Source organism: Prunus dulcis, chromosome 2 (assembly GCF_902201215.1).
Source record: "Prunus dulcis chromosome 2, ALMONDv2, whole genome shotgun sequence".
Taxonomy (NCBI): Eukaryota; Viridiplantae; Streptophyta; class Magnoliopsida; order Rosales; family Rosaceae; genus Prunus; species Prunus dulcis.
In genome coordinates this window covers 24,144,544-24,160,013 of record NC_047651.1, presented here as the reverse complement: position 1 = coordinate 24,160,013, position 15,470 = coordinate 24,144,544, and the positions used below count along the sequence as shown (strand labels likewise).

General features: G+C 38.2%; 3 protein-coding genes across 3 annotated transcripts; 1 reads left to right on the top strand and 2 right to left on the bottom strand.

Annotated features, from left to right (window-relative positions):
• Nucleotides 1–308: 308 nt before the first annotated feature.
• On the top strand, nt 309–4,386 carry LOC117619447 (zinc finger CCCH domain-containing protein 63). The gene is made up of 9 exons (XM_034349410.1): nt 309–1,122; nt 1,246–1,341; nt 1,959–2,048; nt 2,139–2,240; nt 2,562–2,708; nt 2,839–2,958; nt 3,068–3,127; nt 3,585–3,682; nt 3,802–4,386. Exons 1-9 carry the CDS (start codon nt 676–678, stop codon nt 3,941–3,943), a joined length of 1,302 nt encoding a protein of 433 aa, XP_034205301.1. The 5' UTR covers nt 309–675; the 3' UTR covers nt 3,944–4,386.
• Nucleotides 4,387–6,046: 1,660 nt separating this feature from the next.
• Nucleotides 6,047–8,263, bottom strand: LOC117617602 (sorbitol dehydrogenase). Its single transcript, XM_034347046.1, has 6 exons — nt 7,816–8,263; nt 7,609–7,676; nt 7,194–7,430; nt 6,800–7,090; nt 6,514–6,701; nt 6,047–6,396 (listed from the first exon to the last, which is right to left on the bottom strand). The coding sequence occupies exons 1-6, from the start codon at nt 7,940–7,942 to the stop codon at nt 6,204–6,206; spliced, it is 1,104 nt and encodes a 367-aa protein (XP_034202937.1). The 5' UTR covers nt 7,943–8,263; the 3' UTR covers nt 6,047–6,203.
• Nucleotides 8,264–12,392: 4,129 nt separating this feature from the next.
• On the bottom strand, nt 12,393–14,508 carry LOC117617765 (pentatricopeptide repeat-containing protein At2g29760, chloroplastic-like). The gene has a single exon (XM_034347293.1). It carries the CDS (start codon nt 14,506–14,508, stop codon nt 12,661–12,663), a length of 1,848 nt encoding a protein of 615 aa, XP_034203184.1. The 3' UTR covers nt 12,393–12,660.
• Between the last annotated feature and the right edge of the window lie 962 nt (nt 14,509–15,470).

The following is a 15,470-nucleotide window of genomic DNA, read 5'->3' as shown; positions in this document are numbered from 1 at the left end:
ATATTGCAAATACATGCGTTTATGAATTCACATTTTTTAGTTAGTTAACTTATCTAATTTTCCGTATATAAGATTTGGAACATAAATAACAATAACGAAGAAAACAGAAAGTATGAAACGTGATGCCCAAGTCATTTTTATATTTTTACTAATTCTTTTGGCATGAGGGCCTGATATCTTTCTTTTTCCTTTTTCTTTTTTGCAAATTTCTTAGAGGATGAGGATGATAGCTTCAAAATTGCTCGGGTGTCTAAAAAGACGAAGAAAACCCTATTATGACAGGGCATTTAAGTAATTCGACGTTCTCGTACACATGACGCAATTCCAGTTTTGTACATCGCCTCCCTCCCTACCCAGAGGGAGAGAGACTGAACAGACTGAGAGACAGAAGAGAGTCGCAACTCAAAACCCCTCCTCCAAATTACGATAATTAAATTAGGGTTTGTGAAATTCAAATCTCCCAATCCCTCACCCACAGAGAGAGAGAGAGAGAGAGAGAGAGAGAGAGAGAGAGGAATTTTGGGTTTCCGATTCTCTCCAACTCCATTATCAGATTCCAATCGACCAATCCATCCAATCAATATTGAAAATCTTTAAACAACACACACACAAAAAGGGGGAAAATCGAAGCTTTGAGTTCAAGTCTAGCTACAGAGAGATTCAAATTCGTAGCTAATGGATGTAGATGGAGGGGGCAACAAACGGGTCTTCCACAGATTAGGCGGCCCCCAATCCGACCCATCCAAGAACCAGAAGGTATGCTTCCATTGGAGGGCAGGCAAGTGCAATCGGCACCCTTGCCCTTTCCTCCACAGAGAGCTACCGCCACCACCGTCACAACAAGGTCTCAACGGAACGGCGTCGTCTAAGCGCCATCACGCCTTTGCTGCTGCCACCGACGGTCCATCGGCCCGGAACCGGGGTCCAAATAACTTCAATGGCGGGGCTTCTTCGACGTGGGGCCGCACTGGAGGGACTAGGGTCTTTGTTAGGAAGATGGAGAAAGTCTGTAATTATTGGGTTCAGGGGAATTGTAGCTATGGGGATAAGTGTAAGTTCTTGCATTGTTGGAGTATGGGGGATAGCTTCAGCTTATTGACACAGCTTGATGGGCATCAGAAGGTGATTAGATTATATATCTCGGGTTGTCATTGATTTTATGGGGTTACTCTTGTGTACTTTTGGCCTTTTATTGGTCTTTATGTTTTGTCAACTGATGTGGTTTCTTGTGTTTTTCGTGAACAGGTCGTTAGTGGGATTGCACTGCCGTCTGGCTCTGATAAGCTTTATACTGGGAGTAAGGATCAGACTGTGAGGGTTTGGGATTGCCAATCTGGTCAGGTAGTCATTCACTTTTGGGCAACACCAATTTTCAATTCTATGTTTGGTTCCTAAGAATTTATAGTTAAGTAAGATATAGTTCTGTTCCCTTTCTATTTGGTAGCTGAAAGTTCAATCTTTAATTGGAATGGGCAAAAGAACTCCTGTAGCGTATCCCATTTATAAACTTTAGATGAGGGCTTAGTTTAGTTGATTTATAAGCACTGGACACGGGAATTTCCTACCAATAATGATTTTAAGGATGTCATCCCCTGATAGGAATGTGAAAATTGTAATGCCAGGTAATATCTCTGTAAAGAAAGTAGAAAGTAATCAATTATTGGCCTTTTGATTTCTTAAAGTGTGGGGACTTATGAGTGGCAATGATAAAAACTGTAGAAGGGAAACATGGCTTGTATTATAGGATGCATAGAAGGGTCTTGAGAGATTTTATGGGGAGAACTGGAGAGCTTTCTAGAGATTTTTTTTCTCATGTCTCAATTATTGGCCTTTTGTTTTCTTAATCACCAGTTCATTGTGCTCAGTTTAGATAGTTGGATAATATTTTTCACTTGTCTCATTGTCAATCCAGAGGGGTAGGAAAATAATTCATGTGCTTGTATTTGTTCATTTTGCAGTGCCTGGGAGTAATTAGTCTTGGCGGTGAAGTAGGTTGTATGATCAGTGAAGGTCCTTGGGTATTTGTTGGTATACCAGATGTTGTAAAGGTAGGCAGGACGAATCTCCTAAAAATTAAGCTTATAGCAGCAGACTATAATGATATTTTGCCTCGTTCGGTTGTGGATATGGTTTTGTAGGCATGGAACACCCAAACTAACTCTGAACTGAGTCTTAGTGGGCCTGTAGGACAAGTTTATGCCCTGGTTGTGGGTAATGATTTGCTCTTTGCTGGTACGCAGGTAATTCCTTGACCACTTTTATGGTTGAATTTTATGTTTGATCCCTCTCCTTGTTAGGGCTTTCAGCTGTGAGTATTTCTGTGCTCACAGCAGCATCGTTGTGTGAACCATCCAATTATAGACCATATTGAGGGAGCACGCTGGTTTTTTTTATTTTTATAATCATATTTAAATCTTGAAAAAAGCAGATTGCATCCCATGGTGGAAGGCGCTTGCATCTACTACTTCCTCCATTGCTCCCTCTCCATTTTCCTTTGTGCATGCATGTATGGAATCAGAATTTTTTTTTTAATATTTAGCCAAAATTTTCTTTTGATGCAGGATGGTTCTATATTGGCATGGAAATTTAATGCCGTTACTAATTGCTTCGAACCAGCTGCATCGTTGAAAGGTCACACTCTTGCAGTTGTTTCATTAGTAGTTGGAGCAAATAGGCTTTACTCTGGTTCAATGGACCATTCTATAAGGGTAAGTTGGATTTAGTATCATACGTATTCTGCAATAAGCATAAACGCTTGCTGGTGGAACACTCGTGAAGACCATTAATTGCTCCACAAGTGTAGTTCAGTCATGTCATGCTCATGTGGTATTCTTTTAGGTTTGGAGCCTGGAAACATTGCAGTGTATACAAACACTAACAGAGCATACTTCAGTTGTGATGTCTGTTCTTTGCTGGGATCAGTTTCTTTTATCATGTTCTTTGGATCAACAATTAAAGGTTTGTCTCACTTATATGATTTATATGGATTTTTGTGGGTGTGTATGTGTAATTGTGTATTGCGCTTGGACTGTAAACTTATTTAGTTCCAATTGTTTGGTTTGTGCAGGTCTGGGTTGCTACTCAAAGTGGAAACTTGGAAGTAACATATACTCACAAGGAAGAACATGTATGTTGTTTATGTTTCAATATATGTCTTCATTATTCAGTTATATTGCTATTCCTGCATTCATTAAGAACAAGATAGGCATTTTTAAGTTTCCCCGGAGGAATATTGAAGGCTGAAACTCCATGGCCTACCATTTAGAAGCTCTAATGCAAGTTCTGTTTGTGTAGCAAATTATGTTTAGTTAGAATTATGTAGTCATCTTTGTTAGCGTGTTATGCAGGTAGTTTGATTTGAAAGCCGTAGTCATAAGTTTTATTCCCCACTATAAAGTCTTTCACCTAGTGCTTAATTTTCAGTTTCCTGGACCTGTTATCATAAGTTCTATTCCCCCACTATAAAGTCTTTCACCTAGTACTTAATTTTCAGTTTCCTGGACCTGTTATCATTATAGGTTATCTATGAATTTCGATTCCCGACATGAAATGTCAAGTCTTTAATGCTTATGACCTTGCTGTAGGGTTTGATTACACTGTGCGGGATGCATGATTCAGAAGCCAAGCCCGTCTTGCTGTGCGCTTGCAATGACAACACTGTCCGCGTCTATGATTTGCCAGCGTGAGATTTCAACACCCCCTCTCTGCCCTAGTTCTTTTACTTTTCATATTTAGGTAACATATTTTTCAAGCATCTTACTTTGCTCTAATTGTTTTCTTTGGTTCTATTATATGGTCTAGGTTTTCCGAGAGGGGTAAAATTTTTTCAAAAGAGGAGATAAGATCAATCCAGGTCGGCCCTGGTGGCTTGTTTTTCACGGGTGATGGAACCGGTCAAGTGAAAGTATGGAAATGGGTGGCTGATCCGGCTCCAACTGCCTAAGGAGGGAGATTATTTATACGGGCCACAATGTATTATTAATTTTTTTTTCTTTCTTGATTTTCATTTTTATGGGGTTCATTTGTAAGTGTAGGTCCGAGGAAGAGATTATGCTTCTTTTTTATTTTCTTTTTTGGGGTCAGACTGATATGATGGGTTGGAGAGCTTTTGGATTTATAGAGGTAGGAGTTAGTCGCATCAGCAGCAGCACTGTTCGCAGTCCGCCCTTTACTGTGTGCCATGGACGTAAAGAAAGCATCTTGGCCCATGCAAAGTTGCGACTGACTGCGGGACAAATCTCCCTAGAGAGCGAGCTTTATGGATCATCTGTATGCGTTAATGTTTTAGACTTTGGAGTGTAAACGCAGGACAAATTTTTCTCTGGTCGTCTTTTAAGAAAAAATAAATAAATAAAAGTTAGCACATTGACAAGTCCATTTTACTTCGATGAGTTTGTGGGCTCTAAAAGATAATGTAATTTTTATTTTTGGGTAATGGTATATATTTTGTGTACTGTTACTTTTTTATTTGAACTAAAAGCATATTCGTATATTCTGTAAACGCAGAGGACTATACATTTATTTCCTTTCATTTGTTTTTTGTTTGTGGGCCAAAGGTTAAAATCAAAGGTCGGCAACCTCATGTTCATGTGCATGTGCATGTGCATGTGCTGGTGCAGCCTTCATACCTTGACTAGGGAGAAATCATGGGCCAAGTTGTCCTGTTGCACTTGTGCACACGTGCCTAACTCCATGTTAATATTGTTGCATAATTCCCACCCACACGGTGCCCACCCCAGAATCTGAGTCAACCTCAGCCAATGGCATCCTTAGTACCTAACAAAAGTCAGCTCTAACGAGTAGGTGAGGGAAGGTTGCATTCAGTGAGTAGGTAAGAGTTTGAGCCCAAAAATTTAAAGGATAGGGGGACCCCAAGCATTAGGGTTTTTTTTTTTTTTTTTTTTTTCTTTTCTTGCTATTTCTTCAAGTATCAAGTAGAATCCAAGTCTTCATAAATAAATAAAAATTGTAGAATCCAAGTCCACGTGGGAGCATGACTCATTTTTGTATGGTGGTACCAACTCTCTTCGCCATGCTTTCTTTACCAAATAATGTAACCCTCCTTCCTCATTTAAATTTGAATCCACTTTGTAACCAAACAATTTTGAATCCACTTTGTAACCAAAAAAATTTGAATTCACTTTGTAATGCCCCATGTCACTAACTATCCTTTGGTGTTTCTTTATCGTTGGTTGGATAACGATAATGATATATATTTGTGATGAGCTTGTTGTGTATTTATTGACCCGTTATAAAAGTCTATTATAACTATATTCTTATCCTTTCTATAAAATAAATATAAAAAACAGGATATGTCAGTTGATTTAGTCGGTGTGTTCACATCTTGCACCTTAATGTTGTCCCCCCTTAAATAGTTTAAAAGGAGGACTCTAAACCTAACCTATTTTTAAGAAATAAGACTTAACATGTATAGAGTTTGACTCAAATTGTTAAGATTTCTGATATTTATTAAGTGGATTAAATCACACTCATCAATGGGCCATCCCTAATTAAGAGTGGTGAGAAAAGTAACGTCCAAATTTATTGGGTAGTTGATGATGACGAGATGCAACTATTGACTACACGAAATATTATTTCTTTTTTTATCCGTAGGTATATTATATCCAACCGTCCTTTTACATTTGAATTCAATCTTCCTTTCGGTAGTAATTTAAACCTGACTCTAAGCATGTATCAATACGTCATTTCATATAGAGAGTTGATGACAAATGTAATTTGTGAGAATTTTGCTCACCTTGGACGGTATGTAGGTATTTAGGAGGCAAATAGGTAGAGTTTGACTCAAGTTGTTGCAATTTCTGATATTTTATTAAGTGGATTGGATCACACTCATCCATAGATATTGGGCTAGATGAGTGTTTATGTTACCCTAATTAAAAGGATAATGGGTAGTTAATGATCACGACATTCAACTATAACTAGAAGAAATGAGAAATTTCCTTTCTTCTCCGTGTTTGCCCAAGAAAAAGATTAGCCACGCATCCAAAGTCAACCAACACAACCACAAGTCCATAGTCCATACGAGTTATAAATAATAATTAAAAAAATACTATTAATATTTATTACTGTTTAATTCATACAATGGCACTTATTCAACAATGCCTTGTTAACGGATAATGTTCTCGCCGACCTTTCTAATAAGAAATTGGATAAGGTAAAAACTTGTAGTAGCTCTCTCAACTTTACAAATTAAACATGACTTTTATGGCATTTCCGCCACGCGCGCTGGTTTCGAAGGCTTCTTCAATCTCCTTCTGGGAGAATCCGAAACGGTGCGTTATGAGGGGCTTCACATCGATCTTACCGGTTCTCAAAAACTCGAGGCACAGCGGCCATGTGTTCTTGTACCGGAATATTCCAACCACATCAACTTCCCTGTGTCAGAGAAAAGACACTTATCAAACACCCTCACCATCCACGAGGCCTAATAAACTAGTTTACTTGTCCCTATTTAGTAGGGATTAAACAAGTTATTTACTATTAATTAATTACCTGGCAGCGGCAGGTGTGAGGGGGACAGTCATGACGCCGTGACCCATGCCCACGAGGCAAACTTTGCCGCCCGGACGGGTGGCGCTGAGGGCCGTTGACATAGTTTTATTAAATCCCACGCAGTCAAAGCTCACATCTACTCCACCTTTCATGGCCTTACTTATCTTAGAAACTTCATCTTCTAAATCCTGTTGAGATAAAATTTAAATTAAGAATTAAAAAAATGGTTTTCAAAATCAAATCTAAGAATTTTAAAATCAACTTTGACGGTGGCAAAGATAGAAACCTGAGGGTTTGTGGAGACTTTGACGGCGTCATCGGCGCCGAGAGACTTTGCAATGGATAAGCGCTCATCATCCACATCCACAATGACAATTCTGGCCGCCCCAAAAGCACGAGCAGAGAGCACCGACACAAGCCCGATTGGCCCTGCCCCGATCACCAGGACATTTGTTTCTGGGCCGATGTTGGCTCGCCGACAGGCATGAACACCAACACTCAGAGGCTCGCACATGGCGCCTTCTTCCAAACTCACATTCTCCGGGAGCTTGAAGCACAGATCTGCAGGGTGCACAATCTGAACCCAAAACCGAAAAAGAAAAAATGCCCATCAATAACTGGCTCCAGTTTGGTACAGAGATCATAGAAAGATGAAAACTTTATGGTTGGGTTTTTGTTACCTGATTTGCCAATGAGCCGTGGACTGGTGGGGTGGCGAAGAACTTCATGTCAGGGCAGAGATTGTATCGCCCGCCCTTGCACTGCTCACATCTCCAGCAGCTGATGCCGGGCTCTAGAGCCACGCGATCTCCGGGCACCAGATTCTTCACCAAGCTACCAACTTCGTCAACGATCCCAGCACATTCATGCCCAATTACCATTGGCTCTTGAACAACAAAGTCTGCACATTTCATGGTCTGAAAAATGGCCAAAAAAAGAAAAGAATTAAAACAGGAGAATTAAGTACTGATCTGTTGGATAAAACCAAATTTTGGTTCTAAAACCATACGGGTTTTCAAAACCAAACCAAAACGGAACAATGAATATGCATCAGATTCAGAACCAGGGGAAAAAAGACAGGAGAGGGAGGCGAACCTTAAGGTAGTGGACATCACTTCCGCATATCCCAACAGCCTTTATCTTGACTCTGACATCATTGGGACCTAAAAATTAAGAAATCCCAAGAAAAAAGGAAACAGAATGTTAGGCAGGAGCATCATTGAGAACAATTTGACAGAAGCAGTGAAAGAATGTCAGACATGTATAAGGTTTTGATAACATAAACAGAGATCAAAATCATACCAACAGTAGGGAGCTTGAAAGGTTGAATCCTGAGGGTGTTCACACCCACAAGCCAAGCAGCCATGTTTTCTTGTTCAACATGGGCTTCTAGAGCCCCTCCCTGAGAAGACATCCCTCCCTTGCCCATTTTTTACTTGCTCTGTTTTGTGGTTGAAAGAAAAGAGAAGAGAAACGAGAGAATCTGGGCGTTTGAAAGGCAAGAAATTGAAAGAAAGAGAAGAACTTGAAAGAAAGAGAAGCACTTGAAAAACAAAGAGAGAGAGAGAACGGGTGTGTGAAGGCCTGAAGGTAAGAAAGACAAACGATGAGTACTTTCTGAATGAGCAGAGTGTGTCTACGATGTGGTATTTATATTAGTTTTTGGAAAAGGGTGTGGAGAGGAACAAGAGATGTCGATGGAGAAAAATACTATGATTTGGTCAAGTTGGTTGTGGTCACAGCGAAATATGATATCTGTGCACATTTTTTTATAAAATTTTTATTTATTTATTTAATATCCAGGAAAAATCCAGAAATGAAGTATTTATCCAATTTGGAATTTTGTACGTGGGTGATTTGTTCTCATCTCATGCACGGTGTTGCCTGCCCTGCTTATACTCACCCATCTGTTACAATCACACTTTTGGATATCTTCTTCTTTTTTTTTCCTTTTTCTTTTTTTTTCCGCTTTTGCTTTGTTTTTTTTGTTTTCTTTGGGTGTTTAGGTTTGGCTTGCAATGGCTGGGTATATTCTTAGCTTAATTTCTCACGCCTCAAACACCAGTAACAAATTTTTCTACATTACACAAATTTCGGGATAGAATTTCGGACTTTGGAAGTATCCGAATAAAAGTATGCCTAAAAATTGGGAACCGTCAACGGCCATTATGAATTGGTGAATGGATGCCACGACATGCACAGTCAGATTCACGTAGACAGACCGTCCGCATTATCCTGTCTATGGTCCACATTTAATGCTGACTAATAAGTACTAGAATAATGAGTTTAGAGCAAGTTGAGATTATTACCTAATTTCTTATTTTAGATCGTAATCACAATCTAATTATCTTATTCATCTAAAGTTGAATACAGTTGAATATCAAATATTGGGGATGTTATCTATTTGATTATCAAATTTAAATATGAAGAACGCTAGCTACGTTCTCTTTGTATCTTCTTCTTTTACTTTATTCTTTTTTATTTTATCTTTCAATGTTACATACAATCAAAATAGTGAATAGTACAAAATGTCAACTAAGTTGCCATTGTTTTGCCATTTATAAACAATATCTTATGTTAGAGTTGGGAGCTTCTATAATAAAGATATTTGTGTTAAAGATTAGTTAAGGAATTATATGTTACTGCATTAAATTGTTATTTTTTAAATATGTACCTTACATGGGATTCATTAGTTGAGATTAGAAGTCTTTTTTATCCTCTCAACGAAAAAATAATGAAGTCTTTATCCAGTTCTTAACATAAAATCATTCCCGTGGTTGGGGTTTAATCGGAACACTGATTTTATTTATTCTTAACCAATATTTAACATAAAATTCTTCCCGTTAAGTTAGGGTTTAATCAAAACATTGATTTTTTTTATTTAAAATTATTTATTTCATGAAAATGAAATGACTAAATATTCCCTTATTTGGTTGGTTTTTCTTTAGAGACGACGTTGGATGGATAGCCTAAAAGATAGATAATTTAATTGGATAAGTGCACCAAGTTTAGAAGGTGAGAATCAGAAGGTAGAGCAGGAATGTATAAAAAAGAAGGTTAGTTGTTAATTTTGTCCATTAACTATTTACTGAATAAAATAATTGAGATATAGCCCTTTTTGTGAATCAATGACACATAACCGTATCACGTTTTGTGATTTATCAAATCCATAAAATTAATGTTTCTAAAAAGAGAAGAAGAAGAATATAATTACCCCCTAATCATGCAATAAAATAAAGCTGAAATGTCATTTAGATGGGGTCTCTCTGTTGCCAGCCTTAGAAGTTAGAGGGGTTCTCTGTTGCCAGCCCTTGGTATCTGGCACTGACTAATTTCCACGTCAGAGGAATGGTGGGATGAATTTGGGACGTTGGTTGGCTAAGAAGAAATGCAGTTTAAAGTATATAAAGTGCAGTTGCATTGTAATTTGTATGTATGTGTGAAAAATGAGGGACGGAGGAGAGAGAGTCGTGGTACGGATTTTATAATTGGATCCCAATATAGAGGATAATAATTGGACGCCACGACATATACAGTCAGCTTCGCGTAGGAGACAACTGTCTCTTAGATAAAATAAAACAAGTATATTCTCCTGGGACCAGTCTCTGTGATTAAATTTTGGGACATTTCTCATCAACTCATTCATACTTTTTCCCACAAATATCTATCTTGTCTTGTCTTTGAGTGAAAACTGTTTATGAGAAGAGTTTAACCAAGAATCATGAGCCTCTTCAAGTGGAAGGGGAAATGCTACTTTCATCATCATTATACTAAAATCTACTCTAACTAACAGGATCGGAGTTGGATGCAAGGGGTTCGAGTCGCTATCCCGATTAATTGCTCTAATTCTCCTTTCTTTATTGTGTTTATATTATTTGTCAAATTAAGCCCAAAAATCAAACTGAAAATTCAAGTAAAAACACAAAAATCAACTATGCTGACTATCTTTAAGATAAGATATGGGTTATGCCGTTATTGTTAGTTTTTTTTTTTTCGATGACTTTTTTCGGTTGATTTTTATTTATTTTTTGGCTCGGTCCATTTTACTCCGCTTATATAAGCCATATAATAGTCACCAAGCTGACTTGCATCTCCATCAGCAGCTTCCCAAAACTGTAGAACCTGCACCTTTTCATCTGAGCTGAAATCATCACAACTTGTCCACTCGGGGGATTCTGAAAATGCACAAGCTTTGATGGCAACATTTTAGATGCACCTCAGTTGAAAGACCTCTCTTCTGTTGAAAGACCAGCTGATGATGTTGAGGTTCAGATAAGCACTTCCTGCTACTGCTCATATATCTCTCCACATTCGATTTTATTATATGGCCATGCACTGAAACATTTGTGCTGGTCTGTTCTGCCCTGGTATGTTCTGTTCTCTTCTGTTCCGGTCTGTGGTGAGATCAATTTTAGATAGACATCAATTCTTCTTGCAATTGAGAGTTATTTGATAATCTGCCACTTATTATATTTCAATGGAAGTACGACCAAATGGTTTCTGCACGTTGCTCTGCTCTCATTTTTATAAACATCATTGCATCCCATCATTTCATCTGACCTGCCTAAGTATTTGATGGATCCAACTCCAGAAGCTATTGCTTGTTACAATCTCAGCTATCAGAAAAACTTGTGTATGCTATTCTCAACTATTCACGGAATGTCATGTGTGATAATTTTTTCTCTTGGCATCCCGTGATCGGGAATTGCAAAACACCTGTTTGACACAAGTGTTTCTCACCAAAGCAACATCAACCTTACAAGCATATTTTATTTTGTAGCAACTTATATGCCTTGTCTAGTTTGCATAAATGGCCTACATTAGTTAAGTTAATTTACTTTTGACTAGACCATATAATAGTTTTGAAGATAATTTATTTAAGGTGTTAGTTGGATTGACCCAAGCTTTTGGTATACTTCAAAGTGGTCATGGGTTCAAATCCCCACAATATCTTGCGCTAGTTAACTTGGACAAAAAAACAGAAAAAAAAAAGAAAAAAGAAAAAGAGAAAAGGATAGTTTACCTGACACTTATGTTTGTGGATCCAAGTATATTATTTACCTGTGTTGCTATTTGAGATCATATCGGGGGACATAATTAGGTACTAATTTTAGGTGAGTGATAAAATCAGACTTTGATCTGATACATTTTTAGGTAAGTGATAAATGAGATAATTGATTTGATCTGATATATGTAAATCAGACATTTGATCTGATGTAGATATAGTTAAGTAATTGAGTGATAAATCAGACATTTGATATAATGTAGTTATGGTATAGGGTTAATTTAGTAAAAACATATCATATATATATATATATATATATCCGGATTTGAACTCAAAATCAAATATGAATTAGATGAGATGGGCTCCATGTTGTCAGCTTTAGAAATTAGATGGGCTCTCTGTTGCCAACCTTTATTCTGGCACGCCACAAATCGCTGACTAATTTCCACGTCAGGTACACTCAGATTCGCGTAGGCAACAACTGTCCCTTTTGTTAAAGAAATATTATTCTCGTGAAAAAAGTGTTTTCTTAATGATTTTTACCAACATCTATTTGTGTTCATGAAAGGTGTTGTTGGGATAACTTAAGCCAAAATATTAGCCCATACAAGGATGAGATTCTTTTTGTTTTTGCTCAGATGACAATGATGAGATTCATTCAGGTAGTGGAATATGCTACTCTTACCGTAAGCTTTACACACTTTTCAATTGCTAAACAGAGACATATAATGACAATTTAAGGTAATTGTATTATTTTTTAATGCCTCTCAATTTGAGAGAATTATGAACAAATTGACTAACTCTTCGTTTCGTTTCGTGATAGTTTTTCTTTTTTTTCAGAATTAAAAATATCCCAAATTCGAATCTCCTTTTGTCATGAATCTTTTCAGTGTATTTTACTAGGTTACAGCGGTATATAATGGTGATCTGTACATCAGCAAAGCTTGCATCTCATCAGAAGGTTTTAAAGTTTACCCCAATTCTAGAAGCAGCCCATTTTTCATCTGAGATGATGATAGCTTCCAATGCATCAGAACTTGTCCTCTCTGTTCCAAGACCAGCTGGGTCAGATAAGCAATTCTTACTGTTCATATCCGTTCAATTTTGTAAGCCCATGCACTAAAAGAATTGGTCTGCTAAGATCAATTTGAGATATATTCATCGATTCGTCCTGGCTCCTGAGAGTTATTTGACAATTTGCCATTTATTTCAATGGAACTACGGCCAAATGGCTTCTGCACATTGCTCTCATCCATCAGTTCTCTCATTCTTATAACATCTTCCCATCTATCTGAAGCTGCATAAGTATTCGATGAGAGAACATAATTCCCACTGTTAGAAGGATCCAATTCAAGAAGCTTGTTTGTGACAACTTCAGCTAGGGCCACATTTCCATGAACCTTACAAGCACTCAGCAATATCCTCCACACTACAACGTCGGGAACAATAGGCATATTTTGTATGAACTCATAGGCCTTGTCTACCTCTCCAGAGCGGCTCAACAGATCCACAACACATCCATAGTGTTTCATTTCTGGCATTAGTCCATGAATCTTTTCCATGCTTTCAAAATATTCCAATCCTTTTTCTACCAATCCAGCATGAGCGCAAGCTAATAAAATCCCGACGAACGTTCCATGAGTTGGTCGAATACCTTCTCTCAACATCCGCGAGAAGATTTCAAGTGCAGAATCTGCAAAACCATTCACAGCAAGGCCTGAAATTACCGAAGTCCATGACACACAGTCTTTCTCTTCCATCCACTGAAACACCTCCAATGCCTTCTCAGCCACCCCACATTTGCAATACATATCTATCAAAGCATTTCCCACATAGATATCTGCTTTCACACCATGCTTCCTTATGTAGCGGTGGACAGCCTCTCCCACATCAAGCGAACCCACATGCGCACAAGCAGAAAGCACACTAGCCACCGTTATTTCATCTGCTCTCACATTAGCTCCCATCATTTCTTCAAAAAGGCTCACCGCCTCAGCATGTTGGTTAGCTTGAGAGTAACCAGTGATCATGGAAGTCCAGGAGACCACATTTCTCTTCGGCATCTCATTGAAAAGCTTTCTTGCATTGACAAAGTTTCCCGCTTTTGCATATCCCTTGATCATGGAATTCCATGAAACTATGTTTCTTTCATGCATCCGATCAAATACTTCCCGAGCCAAATTCGCCAAAGCACGACGTCCATACATATCTATCATAGTGTTTCCCAAGTAAACATCAATGTCAACATGATTTTCTTCAACATAGTTAACCATTGAGTCTGCCATTTCCCATTCACCCAAGTAATTACACGCCAAAATAACTTTCATCATTGTGACCGCATCAGCCCTCACATTCGCTGCCTGCATTGCCTTAAAAAGACCCAGAACATTCTCAAACCTGTTGCACTGACTATATCCACATATCAAAGAATTCCAAGAGACCAAATCTCTTTCCCGCATTCCATCAAACATTTTCTGAGCAAAACCCAAATAACCACAAGATGAATACATGTGAATTAAGGCATTCGAAACAAAAAGATACGGTTCAAAGCCAAGTTTCAGTGCATGGGTATGGACCGTTTGGCCATGTACAATATCAGGAGCTCGAGCACAAGCCTTGAAAATAAATATAAAGGTCAAATGATTCCCAGCCAATCCTTGGCGGTACATACGATTATACACGTGAATTGCTTCACTAAATTGGCCACTCTGTGATAGTCCACGGATCATATGGTTCCAAATCAACAATGTGGGTTGCTCAATTTGATTGAAGACTAAAAGGGCTTTCTCCAAAAACAGAGGAGATAGTGCGTAATATCTAACAACCTCTGAGACCGAAGACGGGTCCTTGTGGAGCTGGGTTCTGATAAGGTGTGCGTGAAGCTCTTTGATTTGAGTCAAGGAGATTGGTCTGTTGTTGGCCACACGCTCTGATTTTTGGCTGGCTGTGGAGGTGCTGAAGTGGCGCCTAATGGGTCTTGCGAGTTTCATGACGAGCGGCGTTGGTTTTGGTTAAATTTTGAATTGGATTTGGGGCAGAAAGTGAAGTTCTCAGGTCACCATAGGTGAAAGATCAAAATGCATACGTGCCCATCGACTTTCCCGCCACTGGCCTAACTTGTGCCTGTTTGTTTGCTTTGTGCTGGGATGAGCATTTCAATATGGGCTTTTTCTTTTGGGTCAATCAGATCCCTTCGCTTGTCCCAGGGCAAAAACCCTAGTTTTGGTTTGGGTCCAAGCTTTGCATAGACTTTGTTAGTATGAAAATTGTATTGTCATTTCCTAGACTCTAGCATAGGTTGGGAATTAGTGTGTGAACTTGTTTTACTGGAAGCTTTGGCGCAACACATTCATTCTGGATCTTTGAAGCATAACCTGACCATATGAGAAACTTGACAACAGGTAAATCATGACATATCATGCATTCATGATAGGACTTATTGTTGTTGTTTTGTTTTGAGTCTTTGTAATTGAAATTAAAATATGAGTCGGTTGGTGACATCTTTAAGAGTCTTTAATGAATTAGACTTTGTATTTTTATTGAATCATAATTTATATTGTTAATCTGATAAGTGTTTGGCCTTGGTGTGGCGTCTTATTGATGGAGATCATATTGCACCAGGTTCAAAGAGTTTTAGTTCAATAGGTCTTAGTGTTATATTTGTCTTGGAAGTGTATTGAATATTAAATTGGCCAAGTCTTAGTGTCATATTGGTTTTGGACGTGTATTGAACATGGTATATTGATTTGGCCTTCTTGTTATATTAAGAGTTTTTCCAACGTCTGATTTGATGAGTCAATATTGAATATATTTTGGAAAGGCTACTGTACTTAGTTTATTTTTGGGTAAATCATCAAGTGCTTCGGTTGCTTGGTGATTAATTGAATTCATTCTTCTTTGATATTGCATTCATATGCATATCGGTGACTCATACGGTTGAGGGCACCAAGAC